Source organism: Lepisma saccharinum, chromosome 11, assembly GCF_977018435.1.
Source record: "Lepisma saccharinum chromosome 11, izLepSacc3.1, whole genome shotgun sequence".
In the NCBI taxonomy this organism is placed as follows: Eukaryota; Metazoa; Arthropoda; class Insecta; order Zygentoma; family Lepismatidae; genus Lepisma; species Lepisma saccharinum.
The window spans coordinates 60590308-60610985 of record NC_139239.1 but is presented as its reverse complement, the minus strand read 5'-3'; the positions used below and the strand labels follow the sequence as shown (position 1 = coordinate 60610985).

Below are 20678 nucleotides of genomic sequence, written 5' to 3'. Positions count from 1 at the left end.
CATTTTTCATGCTTTTCAGTTCAGTTGAAGTCTAAAAATATATTCTGTACAAGTCACTAACATTTTTAAGTTCTAGCATTATCGTGAAGTGGTAAAGTAGCGTGCTATGAATTCGAGGGTGGTAGGTTCAAGTTCTAGGTAAAACATGGGCATTTAATTTTATTTATTGCTTCATTTATTTAATCAATTCATCATTCATTCTCATCGTCGCGACAAACCTATGCAGAAACACTACGTAAATAACAACACCACCAGTGCCTTTTACGTAGATTAAAGTTTTAAATTGCGCATTTGACATGAATTTTAATTAACAGTAGCCAACACAGAAAGAGATGTTTGTCTAAATTGTATTGCATTTGCTAAGATCAGCAATGCAAAAAGATGGTTCATCAGCATATTTTTTTAAAGAATTCTGACCAAATTGGGCCAATTGTTAGAATTATGAAATAATTTAGTAAGAAAGTGACCAAATATAGTAACAGCTACCATGTTTTTTTTTATTGTTACAAAAAATAACCGAACGAGCTTAGTTATACTTCACACAAATGTTTTTCATGCAGCCTCTAGTCAATGAGCACCAGATGATAAGGGCGGTCGAACGTGGTGCTGATCACATCATCTTTTTCAGCTTGACGGAGATTGAGAATGTGGGGGCTCTACCTCCACGATCCCAACAGCAGAAAGAGTTTTCAACTTCTATTACGTAGCTGATATCTGCGTACATCGTGTTTATAAACAACAGTATCGTTCTCCACGAATGCTGTGTTGATTGTGATGGGTGCCGAAGCGGGATTGCTTTAAATGCTTTTTTAAATCACTGATTTAAATAACTTTAAATAAATCAGTTATAAAGGGTGTTTCATAAAGTGCGCAGTTTTTGAAAATGCAATAACTGAGCCAAAATTGCATGAAAGTTGACGTTTTGTTTTTTATTATTTTACACATTCACTACGATTTAATAATTTTAAAGTGAAAAGTGTCCGGCATATGCCCGTATGCGATTTAAGAGTGAAAAATGATGTCTGGCATATGTCCACCTCCGTTTTGTAAGCAGGCAGTAACTCGATCTGTGAAGTTCACCATGACTCTTGTGCAGACGTCTCTGTCGATTGAACCAATTACCCGTTGGATTTCCCTCTTCAATTGTGGGATTGTTTGAGGTTTGTTCATGTACACTTGTGACTTCACATAACCTCATAAAAAGAAATCACATGGGGTGAGGTCACAAGACCTCGAAGGTCACTCCTGGTCACCACGAAGTGAGATCACGCGGCCAGGAAACTTTTCTTGCAGTAAGGTTATTGTTTCGTAGGATGTGTGACAGGTAGCCCCGTCCTGCTGAAACCACATACTCACGGTATCCAGTTCATCCAGAGCAGGCCACACAAAATTTCTGATCATGTTCCGATAACGAGGACCGTTTACCGTAACTGCATTTTCGTTCCCATCTTAAAAAAAAGGGGCCAATCACACCTCCTGACCAAAATCTCAAACAATCCCAGAATTGAAGAGGGAAATCCAACGGGTAATTGGTTGAATCGACAGAGACGTCTGCACAAGAGTCATGGTGAACTTCACAGATCGAGTTACTGCCTGCTTACGAAACGGAGGTGGACATATGCCAGACATCATTTTTCACTCTTAAATCGCATACGGGCATATGCCGGGCACTTTTCACTTTAAAATTATTAAATCGTACTGAATGTGTAAAATAATATAAAACAAAATGTCAACTTTATGAAACACCCTTTAGAATAATGCACATAAGTATTTTATATATATCAGAATCACTTTTGGTGTACATTACGTAATCTCATAATCATTTAATGGTATTTATGAGGCTCTAAGAACGGAAAAGAAAGGACACACAATATATGTAGGCCTACTGATGGGGTGAAGCTTATAGGAAAGGAAATGTAATATGTAAACTGTAATCACACATTATCCTGATTTAAAATTCAATATTTTGTGTAGGCAAAAATAGCAAACATTTTGTGTAAAATAATATACAAAATACTAATCATGTTAAACAGTAAATAGTGTAATTATGATTAAAGTGTAAGTAAATATGGCAACTGATATTTTGCAAACTATTATGGAAAAAATTGCCAAACTTCAGCCACAAAGACTATAAAAAGATTTTAAATTACAATTATATAGTACATGCAGAATGTTTTATATGCACTGGAAGAACAGTTATTGAAATTATTACAGTTTCATTAACACACTCAACAAACATTTCCATAGTAGGTTCATATAGTGTATCAGAAACATAAAAATGTATATTTTACCCACAATTTTTTAATTAGCTTTAATGATACTGTTCAAATATTTTACAGGACCGTTTATCAGAAAAGGCTTTCTTTGAAAAACATACATGTCTGGTGCCAAAAACCATACAAGCAAAACCACAACTGAATGTGTACCAATAAAAAATTTCGCTTGTTGCCGATTTGGTCAGTGATGTTTTGTTTATCAACACCGGACAAGGTCCAACGAGGCTATAATTATCTCTTCCCTCTTGTCAGGTGACGTCAGCGAGGAACGGAACGGAATTCTGAAGAACAAGAATCCGCCGAACTCCAATTCCACGCAGGGCGGCACCACTTCGAAACCCGTTCAGGATAAAGGTGAGTGGACCTGGCTTTTCTTTCGTCATCTGTTTGTGCACTGCTTGTGTTTGTGGTCGGTGTGTATGTTGGTGTAAGGTTTGGGGAAAAAAAAAACAAATCACTTTTCAAGTCCGCCGCTGCTATTTTCAGAATCGTTGAGGATGTGCTTCTTATTCTAAAGGAGTTGCGAATAGGAAAGCAATCCTTTTTACCTACGCGTGCAGATTGTATTGCTTCTGAACCCTTAACTTCGTGACCAAGGCGGGTATATACAGGTTAGTCAATCAGGCGCTTCGTACGCTCGGAAATGTCCGTCAGTTTTCGTTCGTGACGTACTTTCTTGGTACTTTACTGATTACTTACAAACAAGAGTTATAGTTTACATAATTGGAATCAGTGCGCAATATTTATTACACAATAACATTATGATATAAAATACTGCTTTTTTAACGAATTAAAAGCTGCAATCAAAAATAAGCATAGCTACTTGGATGGCCAAGCGCGTTGAGTAGTTCACTCACGATGTCTTTACCAAAGGTTCCGGGTTCAAGCCCAGAGCGTGTGTCCATCAATTTTATCTAATTATCACGCGCCCTCATTGTCGCGATTAGCCAAAAATGGCACAAAAGCAACTCTCAATAACGAAAACAGAAACAAAAATAATGGTAAATATTTCGTCTGTTAAAGAAGATTCAGTACGTTGTAAATGATAATCTAATTCTGTTCCGAGTGTTTTTTGTACCGTACATCTAATTGTTTAGTTTGTGCATGTATGGTCTTGTTTTCTTTTAATTTCTTGTTCTTACCTTCGCAATACTAAAATGACAGTGTGTAAAAGTCGTCATATGGATATACGATGTCGTATATTGCAGTTGTAACACGTTGCTGCCTCTCCACAAAGAAATTGTGTACTGAATTCCATATAAATCGAGTACGTGTTCCTGTATCGGTAGTAGGTCGGTATTGCTGCTACAACCATTTTCCGTCCTCTTCTAAGAGAACCAAACCCAACTAGCCTAGCTTAGCCTAACCACCACACATTATTTACTACCCCAAAAAGCTACCAGCCAATGGCAATGCTTGAAACAGTTGTAGCAGCAATCACTACCTCGGTAGTAAACACACTCCGCCACGTGACGTCATTTCTATTCAGCAAATGTCCGCTAACTATCCGTTATTGACATGCCTTTAAGTACCCGCCTCATCTGTCCACTCGAGTAGCCTTTGGTACCACGAAACGATATGAAATATGTTCGTCGGAATTATATCCTGTGTTTAAATATAGAATGCAAAGATGTAGCAAAAAATCTCTTAAAGAATACACTTTATCTTTCTACAAACTACAGTAAATTCTAATAATCTCTTCTGATTGTGTGACCAGAAACAATAAATGTTACGTAATGATAGCATAAGGCGTAAAGGAAATTGAAAGATGAAAAGATAAGTGCTAGAAAAATAATTTTTTTAACAGAATTGAAAGTACTTCTGGATACTTCTCACAATTCAAATACTATTTTTAAATGCCAAATGTATTTTAGATTCTTGTGTAATTTCCGTTGTAGTGCTTTGCAACATTATCTTTGCTGTTTTACTCGTTCTCATCATTTCAAAATCAGACCCCTCCGATTTACGTTCCTCTGAAATCGATTTCAACTTTGAAGGCTGTCCAAGTTTTCTGCAATCTACTACAGAACGGGTTTATGCTCTGATAATCCCGCTGTGGTTCCTATTCTCAAAGTTCCCATCAGTTTGACCTTTCGAAATGTCATGCGCATGCGTACTCGGGAAACAAGATTCGATTGATTCAAATCTCCTCACCCATTCTCTCACTTTCCTTGTAAATTGTTTCTGCATTCTCCGAAACTTTCCGTACCCATCTTGTTTTATCCCTTTCTCACCTGTATTTATCGTCCTTTTTCTCCTCTTATGATCCCATGTCAACCACCATATTATATGCATGGTCTGGGATGTGTGTGTGGAAGTTTTCAGATCATTAGTAACAAAAATTCAAGAAGAAATATGGGTGCCTCCAACGTTTTCAAACTTTTCTTCTGCCTGTAGAAAATGTGGTTTATTTAATAGTCGAGGTATATTTCAATAAAGCAAAGACCGCTAATTGCTCTACGGTTAATCATATTTTATTTTATTCGTCCACTTCTGCAATGGAATATTTTGTCACAATGACAAAAAAAAATCCAGAACAATTGCAGAAGACACCAGCGTGTTCAAAGTGAATGAAAATACTGAAAATGTAGCACAGGGAATTACAAAGTTATCGTTTTAACCCAATAACAAAATTTGATCCTAACATCGATTCGAGATATGAACTAATGCCTAACACATATTTGCTTCGTTGGGATTTGTCTGTCCAAATCTGTTTGGGAATTCATAGACGCATGGCGTTTTGATTTTGTGATTTCTTGTTTTCACAACGTCTGCCGAAAAAAACATTAACTCTGTTTCTCCTCTTCTCCGCGGTCTTCAGGGAGGCGCTGGCGTAGGCAACAGCAGCAGGAAGTGAGGTGCTTCTCGGCGCGAAAGGAGACTGGCGGTGCCGGAGGTGCGCGTACACAAGTAGCGAAAGAAGTTTCTGGGGATAAAAGTAGTGCCGCGGAGAGATCCGACGGTAAACACAAGAGAAACCGTAGACCGCGAAATCGTCGTAAGGTGCGTGACAACCAAAATTCCGTCCAGGGTGAATCGGAAGTAGTTATGGAGCAAAGTTCTTTTGATAATAAGGAGGACCGCGAAAAAGATGGGGGAGGTGCCGAAGAAGAAACTACAACAGCAACGTCCAAAGAGAAAGACGGTGAAGTGTGTGTGATGGAATGTGATATAAAAGAGACTGAGACTGTTGGAAATTCGGGAGAGGACCGAGGAATGGAAGACACAGAGAAGTCCGAATCTCTGTCGAACGCCAAAACAGAAAATGGAGTCGTTGAAGATGTAACGGAAGATGCGAGCAAGGAGGGTGACGAGGTAAACGAGCACAGAGAAACACCAGAAGCAACGATTGAAAACAACGAAATCGAAACGAAAGCAATTATCGAAACGTTGAAGCAGGAAGATGAGCAGATTGAGAGGAACGACGATGATCAGACGGTGGAGATCGTGGCCACTGAAGAATCCAGCGAAGAACATTTCGCGATGGTAGAGACCGAATACAGAATAATCGCTAGAATAGAGAAAGTTGAAGTTACTTGGGAGACTGTTGAAGAGTTGGATACATTCACTATGATTTCAGAGACAGGAGAAGATGGCTCATCGTTGAAGGATCAGATAATACGTCATCACGCTGATTCTCAGGTGATGGAAACAGAGGAAGCTGAAATAGTTACAACATCGCTGAGCGATAAAGGTATATCTTTGGAAGAGCATCCAGAACCCCGTCCACCTATCCCTGAAGACGCGCTCCGAGAAGTCCTCCACAGCATGAATTTGGAATGTGACGAAGCAGATGTTCAGCGGAATCTGGCAGAGACGGTTTTCTCGGAAGAAGATTCTGCTGGCGCTGGAAGTAAATCTTCTCCAAGTGGAAGACGCAGCAAGAAAAGCGTCAGCAGGGAAAAGCGTTCGGATTCTTTTCCACCGTATCAGCCACGCCAACTGGAGGTGATCTTGGAGGAGTCGAGCGACTTGAGCGACAGCGAGAAGAGGCTGGAATCGCAAGTTGGCCACAGACACTTCGTACAGGAAACAAAGGCTAAAGGTCGAGCGTGGCAAGAAGTTGTTCTCATCACGGAGACCGACGAAATTCTCTCGGCGGAGGAGTGCGACACGGAGCAACTAGTTGAGCTGGTCGAAAGTGACGATGGAGGAAGAAGTCGTTCCGAAGGAACTGGATCAGCGATGATAGTGTATGTGGACAGCAGCGATGATAATATACTTTCCGATGCGGGAGATGAAAATATCCAGATAGTTGACTTCAGCAAGGCAGAGGACGTAAGTGTGCAGGAAGAAAACATATCGTGCCATTTGACAAAAGAAACAGTGGAATCAGTAGTCTGTGAGACAGTCAGTCATGTTAAAGGCACGACGGTATCTTGTGAAGTAGTTCAAGAGAGCGTTCATGACAAAACCATATCTGACACAATTTGTGAAATGAAAGACGAGCACCCCATTCAGTTGAATGAAACGTCAGACGAGCCTTTAGCGGTGGACAGCAATGAAGTTCCAGATGAACCTCAACTTCTCGAAGTTGTAGATGCAGCTGATAATGAAATAATCGAAGAACAAGAAGTTTCAGAGATATTTTCCTTGCAAGATGGCGAAACAACAGATTATCAAGCCGATGATGAACAACCCGAAGGAGAGGAATTTGAAGACTTGGCAAATGATTTAGTTGACGAAGCAGTCTCCGAGGTAATGGTTAAGTCTGAAGTCATGTCTTCCTTCGCCTATGAAGAAGACGGTGGAGTGAGATATTCCAAGGAAAGGCGAGAAGAAAATTCTCTAGCGGATAAGCAGTTTATAGACTTGAAAGAATTGAAGACTGAAGATAAAGTAGAAAATAAACCTACTGCAGGAAATGTTGAAGGGACTAAGATTGCCTCGAAGCAAAGCTTTATGGAGGAAATAAATGAATGCAAGGTGCTAAGGGATGCTGAGAATAATATAATCTTCCCAAGTTCCGGGATCGTAGAGTGTGAGAATATTTTCAACCCATCAAATGTAAATAGTGATATTGATGAGAAACAGCATGAAGCAACAAATGTGGACATATCAAGTAAATTAGACAGTAATAAAGAGGAAATATCCCAGACTAACAGAGATAGCGCTGTAATATCCTCGGAGGAACAGGCATCTACCACATCTTACCACAGCAGCAGTATAACGGAGAAATGCTCCAAAACGTTGCAAGAAGCAATTAAATCATTGAATATCATGTTTTCTCATCCACAAACTGGGCAAACTAAAGAGGAGCCGAATATTAGTCGATCGTCAGAGAAGGGTGATTTTCTGAAATTATCAAGTACCCAAACTGCTAGTCCCCAGTCCGTTGCTATTCAAACAGAAGAAGCAGAAGCATCAAGACCTGTTTCACAGTCTAGCGTAGGATCCCAAAACACAGCTCGCCATTATCCGAGGTCCGTTTCCGAAATTTCTGTACAGACAGACTCTGAACTGTGGTCTGATACGGATTTGGAAGGTGATAATTTTCAGTTGAAGAGGACAAAAATTTGCAAGGAAACCTCAGAAGAAAGAATCGAAAGTAAAGTTTCGAAACGAATCGAAACTCTTCCGAATAGACTCCGCTTAAGGGACCAGCACGATTTGTACATGTCCGACTCTGAGGCTCAGAATCCAAAATCTCGCAGTATGTTGCCATCCAAGAAGTCAAACGAATATACTTGCGAGAGTGATTCCGAAATAGTTGTGTTTCGTCCTGTAAGGATGAGAAGCAGGTCCGAATCGGACACATTAAGAAGGCGGGCTCTTCAGAAGAAAACACATTCAATGATTGATTTTCAATCAGATCTGGCAAGCCTGGTTACGTTTACGAGGGGACGGTTCTTGTTGGAACCGAAACCTCTTAAGGAGCTATGCGTCTCCCTTATCGCCACGATGCCTTACGGGGTGGAAATCCTGCAAGCTCTGAACATACCGGTGACCGACTTGGAAGTGGCGTTGAGGTACAAAGCTCCCAAGGATACCGGAGACTTTTTTGTAGCCATGGATACGATTCCCGAGGAGTCAGCGGCGAATGCAGAGCACCTGTGGGCAAAGAACGGGAGACGAATGCTTATTTCAAGGAAGAAGCATGCACTGAGTAATGCGTCTCCGGATTTAGACGCTAGAGGCGGGGAGGCGGGAGATGGAACGCAAGTGCCGAGAGAGAGGTTGGAGAAGGAGCATCGCATCCCTCCCAGGACAAGTGAAGTTGAAAATCACCAGCGCGGAGAGGAGGAACCGATCCGACGTCTTCTCATCGAACAGGGAGTGGATGCTCGGACGCGACGGGACGAAGAAATCCGTGCGAGTCGGGGACCGGACATCGTACGCCAAAGGTCGCGAACTGCGGATTCTGAAAATATTATCCGGCCGCGGAGTTGGACGCCGACGATGCCAGTGCAGCGTCTCGTGTACCTCTCCCCGTCTCAGCGGCGGAGTTACCACGGGGCCGTTTCTCCGGACGAAGCCGCCAAGCTCCTCGATCTGCATTACAAGTTTCAGAGCCGCCGAAGTTACCACGAACCGGAGGTGCTGGATCCTTTGCGTCCCCGAGTGCCGTCTCGAGACAGCTCGGTGTCGTCCGCGACCGTGGCGAAACCTACGGGCCCGCTGCCAAAAACTGCATCGTGCGAAGGCCAATCCGTGACGTCACGCGCACAAATAATCTTCCATCCCGAGGAGTGGAATGAGCGACCGGGAGGCGATTCCGGACCGAGGCGTCTCCTAGCCATCATCCGAGCCGAGAATACGGAGCAGGGCGACTCGCGGCGTCGACTTGTGTGCTCCGACGCGTGTCTGCAAGAGAAGATGGGTCTGCTGGAGCTCTACGAGAAGAAGTTCTCGGACAGGGATGTCGCGACGAGGTCCGATTACGATACCTGCAGCACCGGTCGCACGTCTCCGATATCGCCCAACGACGAGCAGCGGTTGCGAGTGCGGCTGTTGTCGGACTGGCTCACCCTAGCGCGACGGGATGTTTCCGAGGGTGGGAGCGGGAGCGTCACCCCTTTATCGCCACGCAGCTTCCGAGAGGAGCAGTCGGTGGCGACCCAAACGGAGCCGCGCCGCTTCCAGGCGGAGAGGTACAAGATTTCGAAAAAGGGTGACATCGCCGTCATCCAGAGCAACGATTCGGACGAGCACGTGTTGCGTAGACGTCCAACGGACAGCCAGCATCCTCGTCCGAAGTCGATGCCCGCGGCGGTCAGCGGTGGGGACTACTTTCGGGAACAAATGTACAACGAGTACATGAGCAAGGTGGCTGAGAGAGCAGAGAGGAAGCATCAGAAAGTGCTGAAGATTTCGAAACCCGCAAATGAGCTCGGGACGCCGTGTTCGGACCGTCCGGAAGAAGTGATGCTGAAAGAGTTTATGGGGAAAGTTCGGGAGAGGATGGACAAGTACGGGATAAATTACGAGGAAGGGGGGGACGATGCCGCCGGCACCGCCTCGGTCGAACCAATGTCCGCTCAGGAGGAGGACAACAGTTTCATCATAGAGGGAGGTGCAACGCTGCCGAAGCACCTTCAGGACGACTCTGATTTCTTCCTTGCAGATGACGGTGAGTTGGTTCCGACGAAAGCTGTGTTGCAAGAGAGAAAAAGATAGAACGAAAACATAAAAGTGTGCTGTCCGTTGCCACGGCAACAGCTTGGTTGGTTAGTTTTGTAGACAGTCGGCTGTTCTATTTTTACACCTTTGAGAAAAAAGCTAGCATCGCTCGCTGCACGGAGCTGCCACCTAACATGCTCTGTGTGTTACTAACAGTGTTGTGTTTTGTTCGATCGAACTAACAAACTGACGTTACTTTTACGAGGGACAATGCATGACGATTATTAACCTTTTCTCGGATAACAATCCCCTCTTTTTCCAATGGTCCCTCACTGCTGTTCTTGCCTACTCAGAAGCTAAGAACGAACCACGAGACGGTTTCGGCTAACCCCAAACAGACTTGGCTAATTCTAAACCGATTGGCTCAATCCCAAACAGACTTGGCTAATTAGTAATCAGGACAAAGCTGCCTCAGTAATGCATTAACATTTATTATGTGTCGTTAAAGTAGTGAAAGGAGACGTTTGCAATCAAAACCCCATTCGTAGCTTTAGGCGAGGCCTATTTTATTCTCAGGCACTTCTTGCAGCTTCCTGGACCATGCAAGAAACACATCTTCTCCATGATAACTCCTCTCATCTTGTTTACAAAGATTCCTCCAGTGCTTCAGCTCCTCTGCCAAGGCAAGACAGTCATTTTTTTTGTATTCCGATTGCGCATGCGCATGCAGTTTGGAGGTTATTTTTAAAACTCTGTAGCAGTTTTGGCTTTATTGCGTGTGTGCGTATGAAAGTACGTGATGAGGTTGGTTTCAACACGTAATCTGCACGTTTTCAAGCACTGAGAGGATGAGGAAATCTTGCGTAGGTAAATGTCGTCATCGACCAAACATGGAGGCAAGGATGTAACCAGGGTTATGCTTACTTTGAGTGTGTTGTATTGACGAGAAAAGTTGATCTCGTAGTCCCCGTTCTTAAAAAATCAAGTGTGATTTTCTTTTTAAGGTAGAACTAGAGATTATGCATGCGTAGGACTTGAGAAGAATAGCTTGCGAATTCATTTTGTAGCGAAAGCATGTGTTTTGTTTGCATGTGAGAGTGTTTGGACGTAAAATTTCTCATTGTTTCATTGCAACGGAAGTGGTGTTGGTTTCACATCCGGTGCTCGAGATCGCTCTGGAAAACGAGTTTGATTTTACTGCCATCTGTGATGCTTTAGATTATAAACACAAGGTGAACTGTTGCATAAGAACTATTTGATTCAATTTTCTACATAGCAGATCTTACTAAATGTATTTCCAGTAGTGTGGAAGCAATAACAGCCTCTTCCTTTATTTGATATCTAGTGGATCCTGTGACTGCGTCTGAACCTTTGTTTTTATAAGTTTCTCTCTAAAAGAAATATATAGTCTCAAGGTTCAAGTTTGTAACCAATTTACATATTGTAGCATTGCACTGCAACTGTGTTCCATATTTGATACAGTCTCACAGAGGGAGGCCAAGATGCGCTCTTGTCTCGAAGCGAAAGTTTCAATTTCTCTCAAAGTACCAATTTCTTGCCACAGTATCCATTCTAAATGAGTGTTTTTTAAAATTTTAAATTGATAGAGAGGAAAATATAACTGAAAATGCCGTTAACCTGGCAAGTTTCCTGGGGTTACACTTCCAGATGTAACTCTTTGAGAGAATAATAAGAATACCGAGTAAACAAAGCGGAATTATTTCAGAGACTTTTAATTTAAACTAAGTTTCATTGTTGTACATATATTTATGTGTTAGCAATGATATTTGATCTACAGTTATTAAATTTTGCCCCACCCCCAAATGATTTGAAGGCAGTGCCACTAAAACCTGGCATTGGGGTTGGAGTTTATTAAAAGACAATCGTATTGTTACACCAATTCTAATTTGATTCTTCCCCCATATATTATTTTATTTTCCCATTAATATATTCGATTGTGAAGGATTTTTTTTCTTCATACATTGAATGGCAATTTTTATGCAAATTAAGAAATTTCAAATAATGAGCACGTGTAATATTTTAATATTATGATAAGCAGTAGGCCTACAGTTTTCCTCACACAATACATATTTGTTATGTACTTTCCCCGGCCATGTATGGATATTCCAGTTTTGATTCAAGTGTATAAGGATAATAAACATTATGAAGGATTCTTTATACAAAATTTAAAGCCACAACGTCACTCTTTTTCCGTTGAAGATTTTGAATCAAATTAAATTCAAAATGTCATGAACTCATAACAGTAATAAAGCAAACATATTTTGAATGTTTTCCACTTAAAATTAAACATTTTACTGAAAACCACGCAGATACGACACCGAATTTCTAACAATGATCTATAATAACATAACAATCAGACTTTCTACTTTTTCAAAGGATAAGAGTTCTCTAAAGATGTACATATTCATGTTCAATAAAATGTCACAGACTCAAAAGGTCAAAAAAAGATTTAGCTGGAATTCTTCAAATTCCGCAGCTTAATAGTTAACATGGGTTTCTGTGAAGTGTAATTTTCCGCATTGATTGTGAAGATATTCTGATACAGCGCATGCTTATCCTTCAACAGTTAACTGTGCATTATTTACCAATTTAATCTTGTGTAATATTTATCTATGTGCAACGAATAGATTTATCTACTTTGTTCCTGATGGATCTGGTTTAAAATTCACAGCCAGTCTTCGAAGATCTTAAAATAAATGTAAATCTAAAAATCTCTCGAACAAACTGCATCTGGAGAGAGCAAAGATGAGGTGTAATTAACATTTTTTTTATTTTTAAAAAAAGGAATTTTCTTTCTGCCTTCTGTCAATTCTAGAATCGCGGATAAGCATTTACCTTTGACTTTCAGTGTATTTCTCTAACAGGCACGTGGCGCCTTCAAGCGGTGTGGAATGTAAATATTGGGAGTAGCGAGTTAAGCACTTGGCCTGAATGCCAACATACAAACTCTTCTGAAAACAGGAGGGGATGAAGGCAGAAGTTATGATTGAGAAGAATGTGGAGCGAGTTATTCTAGGAAAATACATAAAAGGCAAGAACGTTAGAGAAAAAATTAACGTATTTCTGTTAGTTAATTAATTGGTTACCCAACTCCGTCATCGTCGTGTCCAGCGGATTGGGAGGGGGTGGTTATAACTATCCCGTTGACTTAGGTTACCAAAATAACTCAGATAAATGAAAAGAGATAACGTATAGCATGTGCTACTAAAATTTGATTGATGTAATTTATTTTACGTACACACAATTGAATTTACACTACTTACACTAATAGAATGGTTTGTCCACAAGTTGAAAGGTGTACGTATTTATCTTAATTATATTTTTATTTCATGTAGGTTTACTATCTCTTGGGTTAATCAGCGAAGATGAGGGTGAAGGATGATCTGATAAATTGCAGATGGGACAAACACTGTAATCAGATTCGAACCTAAGACCTCTGGCTTTGTAACACGTTACATACGCTGAACACTTCTCCACTGAGACCGGCTAAATCAAAACAATAGTGTAGCAAAACAAGGAATATTTTATCTGCTTTGGTAAAGAATTTGTTAATTTTTCAAGTGTTTCATTTTCGGGGGAAGGTGTTCTTTAGTTGCTGGGAATATCAGTAGTTTACATGGGCCAAGAGAACTCACTATGTCGTACATGCTTTTCACTTTCTTTAGTAATAATATATACCGAGAGTATTTCGGTCTTGAGGGTCGTTCTTACAACAAACCCTGTTAAACAAACCCTACTAAAAATACAAAAAAGGAAAAATGTAACATCGTTGTTACAACGTACAAAATAATACACATAATTAGAGCAAAGAATGGATACAAACTTCAGACAGTTGCAGTGATATTTGAGTGCTTACACAATTTGTGGCAGGTCGTATAATTGTGAAAATTAATGATATTGTTATTATTATATACACTGTTACCGTTGAATTTACAATATTTAACCGTTAAAATTGAACAATCTGCCTAATTTACAAAATTCGGAACAACCGTTTTTTTTTTTTTTTTTGTTTTTTTTTTCATTTTCGAGAATTATGTTCTCAACTTTCTCTGCTGTGGTTCGAATGAGAAGTTAACATGACGCCAAAAGGTTTAACGCAAACACACTCATGCATTATATATACTGTATATGTATATACATTGGTTTGTAGCGCAGCAATAGATATGTGAGAAAAGCTTTCAAATTCGAATTAAAATTTTTTAACATGCATAACAATAGATAATTATAAATTGCGGTAGTGTGCACCACAAATATATTTTTTTTAAAAAAAACTGAATCATTAAAATTACATTAATTAGGTTAACTATCCAATAGCTGTCAATATTTTAAAAAGGGTTATGGACAGTGGCATCGATTAGGAAGCAGCCCACTTTTTGCCGCTCTTGCCCCCGCAGTATGCTAAACCTTATCTACGAAGGGAAAGTAAACTGTCCATGCCCCCCCGCCCCTAGTTTTGGAACCTAATCGCCACCACATTATGGACATTTTTTGCGACGGTTGGATGACAGCGAAAATTGACGATCTTAGACCATCATCGCTCCAGTAAACTTTTTACAGTGTATGATTTCAAAGCAGTAATCACGAAGTAGTTGTGTTCAAGTAAGAGATTCTATACTGTAAAACGTTTACTAGATAAATAGCGTTTTGAGACCGTCAATTTTCGCTGGCATCATACTACTGTTCAAAACAATCGTCAGCGTTTTAAGAATATTAACGGCCATTGCACGGTTAACCTAATTAAGGTAATTGCAATTGTAATTCAAGTTTTTTTTAAAAAATATTTATGGTACAACAGTTGAAATGTATAATCATTATGTATATTTTTGCATGATAAAATATTCAAATTTGAATACGTTTGCGTCTCTGTTTTGTAAATTAAGAGGCAGACTTAAATTTTAACAGTAGATTATTGTAAGGGCTATGGTAACTTGCAACAGTGTAGACAATATTTTAAAATTGTTCGTAATTAGGCTCTTGCCGGTTCTGGACCTATTAATAAATCATACTGCGTAATCTGATCTCTAGAGCTGAAAGATGTTTCAAACGACTGACGATAATAAGCCAGAATAAGCCTCGGTTCCAAACAAACTTTTGAGGCTGAGTGACAGAAAGAGGCAAAACTGGCGGAAGGTTGTGATGGATGGAGGATGGCGCCCCAACAGAATCCAGAGACAGATAGGTCTGTTCCCACAGATGCTCTGTTGACGTAAACATGTCCAGGAATAGACGGCCACGTCAGTATATCATGATTATTAAGCGTGCAGGAAAGCATGGATAAAGTACACACGGTGCCAATCGGTAGGAAGAATGTTATGTGTCTGTTTCTTACTTTTGTTGCACAATTGGGTCATGGGGCCGGAACAGTAGTGTGGAGAGAATGTGCAGGAACTGACAACACTAGTATCTACTTGCGAGAATTGCGGTTGAAGATTTTCAATATTTCATTGGATATCTCTGTTAGATTTCATGAGGCTCAATTCTGTTCTCTACGCGCCGCTGCTGCAGACATTGTTGGTAGAGTGTGTTCGTGAGACTGATCAACCCAGCTAATCGGCAACCACAGTTGTCACACCCATCTAAATACGGATAGGGAAACACGAATGAAATAGAGATGGAATCCGCCATCTTGGAGCCAACCTAAATTTCTTAGTTTGAAAGATAATATTTCAAATGGGCCATAACTTCACCATTCTATGCTTACTTTACATAACTTTAGCTCTTATTGTGACCTGATTAAATGTTTTTGTTACATTTTTGTTTGATTAGCAATTGCGGAGTGGTTAGCACAACGCCCTACGGTGCCAGAGGTCCCGGGATCTAATCCCATGGATGTTCTTTGTGAGTGTTTCTTCATCAGTTTCATCACTCATCCTCATTGTCGGGATTAGTCAAAAGAAAAGCGACGATAAATAACAAAAATTAAATTAAAGGAATTAACGATTATGCTCATTCAAGAAAACGTAGTGACATTGGACAATGGCTTTAACGCACGTCAACCAGTCTAACAAGTTGACTGAGGAATTTCGAGGACGTGGATACAGTTAACATCCTCCAGTAAGTCATCTGTGAAGAAAAACATTTGGGATTCAAGCACAAGTATCTTAAAGTCACGTCGAAATTAAGCATACCACCGTGTATTTCGTGATGATATGGCTCACTTTGATATGTTAACTTTTGATTTAAGCAAATGAAGGTAGCTCCAAAATGGAGGGTTTCATGATTACCACCATGTTGACAACATATTCTAACAAGTTCTCTCCCCGTACCTATATCATACACAGGAACGTTAGATTCGTATCTTCCTGTTCGTTTTTTTTTTGTTTTAGACAAGCATTTTCTCACTTATGGACCACAGTGTATTGTCTATTGCACATCTCGACAACGTACTTTAAGAGTAACTGTACACAAATCTTATTACGCGTTGTAATTTTTTCTAAAGATGCCATTTGTCACCTCCATGAATCGAACCTGTTTTGGTATGTGCAAGTTTAATTTTACTCTTATGCTTGAGCCGAACCATCAATGTTTATTTTACTGGCCTGGACTGAAGCATGGATACGCCACGATAATGGAGCGCAAGGAGAACAGATGTTAGAAAGGGGTCAGTAGAACTGAGTCAAGACCTTGAGGAACAGGAAAGATCCATGTGCCAGTTGGCTGCTCGCATTTGGGGGAGTACCCCCCCCCCGCCTCCTTCGCTGTCAGTTCAGAACTCTTGAAATGTTAAGTTGCACCGAATGTTGCCTCGCGGCTGTGTACTCACAGATTTGCGTGTGTGACGAGAGAGGACCACTCTCTCTAAATAAAATGTCAACATATGTGTGTATTTCACACACACAATTTCATTTCATTTACAGTAATTTTGTGTTATTATAACCCCCCACCCAAAAAGAAACATATTCCACTGCCAAGTGGTTGTTCGTTGGGTGACTCATGGTCAGTGCACCGTGTTCCATCGCCGCTGTTTTCTGGCTTTCGAGACCAAAGTACCCTATCACTGCTCTCAAGTAGTTGACACAATACTGCTTCCGCCGGGAATCGAACCCTGGACCTCTCTCACCAAAGGCGACAGCGTCTGCCATTAGGCTACGCGGGAAGTCTGATAATTGCTATAATGAACTGAATTACTTTTGAGACTACTAAATGGTAGTCGCAAGAACACCATAACTGCAAAATGAAAAAGCATTTCTTGAGACAGCATTATTGGGGGGATGGGAGTGTAGAAATGTCAGTTTCTTTCTCTCTGAAAAATCCTGCAGACGTAAAGGGGAAATATTATACAATATACCCTCATGAAACATGGATGTAAAACATGCTTCTAAAGTAGAGAGTTTCCCGCCAAAAACTATGGCGCAGTACTTGGTGCTGCTGTTCCAGCTGTTCATTGGTGCTGGTTGAATTCCAATCTTTGGCGTGAAGAGGTGATTATAATGTCTATAAGTACAATCAGGATTTTTAAAGGAAGAGGTTCAACTGCTGAAAAAAACGTTTGCATGTAATTATTATTATTAGTTACATCTCGCCGACTTGAATTTTAAAGAAAGTAAACATTGCATTTTCGTTGAAATGGTTCACCTTGTGTAATTATGATTTTTGAATGTGGTGTGTATGATGTCTGTGTGTGTGGCGTATTTAATATTGCCAGCATACGTCCCGCAATTAGTAATTTACACTACACTGTAACATGTTGAAAAAAAAAAACATTGCCAAGCGTATTGGTGCAGGAATCGCCTCGAAAATGACCCCAATGTGTACGCCACTGTGTGGATGTGCCAGGAGGTTTAGTGTTTATTGCTTTAAGGCATGCTGCATGGTTAATGTATACGCTGTAGTTCATTTTGCAACCTTGTAGCTGTTGTAGAGTTTTATCCTTGCTTGCTATTGGCCATGTGAGCTCAACCTGTCGTCCCTGCAGATAGCAGCGCCGACGATGGAATCGGTGTGACGTCATTTATAGAAGGTGATGGGATTGGTTGTGATCTGCTGCACGAGATAGACGAGGCATTGGGGCGGAAGTTTCGTCTGAAATCAGGTTTGTGACGCTTGCATGCTTTGGCTGCATACGAACTGCACTACTTTCCAACGAATCACCGTGTGATGGGTGCTCATAAACTTTGTGACCATGCTTCCTCATTTTTATGAACGGATAACACCACGTGGAGCAAGACACTTTCAGTTTATCACCATGTTGTATGACGTAAGCTTTGTAATCTCTTGGACCCACTCGAACTATTCTTGTCCTCCCGAATTGCTGGTCATCTATTTTTAGTAACTTGTCCAGGAATTTTCTGAGGTGATTTTTGTTAAGCACTCGATGCTCTATTTTTCCATATTTTCAATTGCCCGAGGGTTTTCTGTGGAAAACTTGGACCAATTTATTTTTTTGAACTCCACAAGCCCCCATTCACAATATTGCCCACTTGTATCTAAGTTTGAACAGAAGGCAAAATGTAATGTGTTCATTACAAGATAGCATATTTGGCAGGTAACACTGCGAATTTAATGTGTTTCAGAAAAACATAATTGCATTGTTTTTATAGTGTTTGTTTCTTCTAGTAAAATTTTGCTCACTCCCTTTTTTAATCTTTGTTCATTGTATCATTTGCAGCTGTAGCAATAGGCACCATGCTTAATCTGCATTCACTCTTCTGGTTCTTATTTGTGGAAGTTGAATAGAGCCTAGGCTGGTTTTACTTAAAACTAAGTCAGTGAGGGGTGTGCCCATAAAAATTATATATTATTATTTGTATATGTATATTCGTATATGTATAGAAATGGCGACTTCTAGACACTTTTTCTCCATGCACTGATTGTTTGCACTTCTGGAATAACTTAGGACACTTAAGCACTTTTAATACAGAAGCATTTTAACATTTCTTGATTGTTCAGAATCCAAAGTATTAAGTAGGAAAAGATTTTCCGACATGGGAATCAAGATGAGAATATTTTCTTCCCGATCCTGAAACTAAAATTTCGAAATTCCCCACACCTCTACTGATTGGCGAGAGCTTGAAATGCCTGATGACACTTTTCTCGTCTCTTAGATTGTAAGGTCGAATTATCTTTGACTTATTTTGCCTGAGAGCTTGTGTACTTCTCCAACTACATTCTAATTATTTGAGTGGCTGTAATGCTCAATATTTTTTTCATGGAGTTGCTTACATAACAATTATTTCCATTTGTGGGTAGTAAAAATGAGTGACTACCACGGGAGAGACCAGGGTTCGATTCCCTAGATCAATGACTTCAGTTGTCTCTGCATGGAGCGAACCCAGTCTCTAATAAATAGATACATGGAAAATTTATATTGGAACATAGAAAGAAGTGGACAAAGTAAACTAATTTTACAGACATTTTTTTAGACCCCCGAAAAAAAATTCTCGGCAGCCCTTGCCGCTAGAGAATTGGACTTGTATCGCATTTGCATTACACAAGTTAAGCACCTTGCAAAGTGTAACTCTACTGCATACACAAATACACCTATTCGGGAGTGGACCTATATTTTAGAGCAGTATCCGACGAGAAAACAAAACAACATGTTTTTGTACCATGTATAACATTGCACATGTGCACAAACTTACCACCTGAGATATATCACCGCTGTGTACAAGTTTTATGGTACGACCATTTATTACGTAGTATAACACATATTACCTTTATCTGTGATACGACTCGAAGTATTTATAAAGCAGTGCAGTTAGTATGTGGTCATGGTAGTTTATTTTTATTATTTTTTTTTTTTTTGCACGATTGCTATCCAAGCACAAATGGTGATGCATGGCAGGCTTAACAGTTGTTACTGTATTAACCATAAGGCAGCATAGTGTCACATATATTTTAATATAGACTTTGGTGTGTTATTCGCCATAGTTTTTACCATGGTAATTATTCTTGTTTTTTTCTTTCCAAAAAATCAAACTCTCAACATATGTGGTGATGGTGATTTTTGTTTGTAGTACTGCATGTATTTGCCAAGCTCATATTTTTTTAAATGTAATTCGTGAGGGGAATATTAACATGGCAATTTATGAAATTTTTGCAATGATAAAGTTGAATTGTCATATTTGTGGATATCATAATGTCTTAGAATTATATTAATAGATATGTAAAAATACCATGGCAATTGGTGAATTATCCAGTGGCAATCAAATCTCTGTTAGCATTATCATTATTTATTTTTGTACTTCTTGTAAAGCATGAAGATCGGTACACATTGTCAGTCGTAAAGTTACTATTATTATAGCTAATTATAATTATAACTTTTCTTTTTTAAATTGATGCATTGACAATACAAATTATACTTTAATATATGTCTTTCTTTAGCAGCAATGACGCCTCAAGTACTGGACTGTTAGATCCCATTATATAATCTAGCAGTCGTATTAATAACTAAATTCAATGTATGCAATATTAATGTGCTTTTGACAATATAACAATTTTGAATTTCTGTATAATATAGTAATGAGTGCAGAGAAAATTCAGATGAAAAAACACAATGTTCTGTAAGTTCCACTGACACATAATTGCAAAATGTTTTATTGAAATCCTTTGACAGAAATCACAAAATTTTGACATTAGGTTCCATTCGGTGGGTGCAGTGAGGCTCTAAAAATAGGCGAGTGGCAGGAGTGCTAGAAATCGAGCTTGAACTACGCTCAAATAATATTTAATAGTTAAATAATCACGGAACTTTTTCGTTTCCAGTTCGACTTGTTTCACAGAGTTGCCTGATACTGTTTACAAGGTTCTTGTACAGTTCCTGATGATGTAATATGTACTATTTCAATAATTGTTGGGAGTTTCTTGAAAGGCTACAAATCA

The 20678-nt window shown here is 39.8% G+C and overlaps 1 protein-coding gene across 12 annotated transcripts in view; it reads left to right on the top strand.

Annotated features, from left to right (window-relative positions):
- Positions 1-20678, top strand: part of LOC145994848 (uncharacterized) — a 448153-nt gene that overhangs the window by 333480 nt on the left and 93995 nt on the right. For all 12 annotated transcript variants that reach the window (XM_083131227.1, XM_083131229.1, XM_083131228.1 and 9 more), the window contains 2 exons: positions 2529-2630; positions 5098-9846. In XM_083131227.1, the coding sequence (XP_082987353.1) occupies positions 2529-2630; positions 5098-9846 (4851 nt within the window). The remainder of the gene's footprint in view (positions 1-2528; positions 2631-5097; positions 9847-20678) is intronic.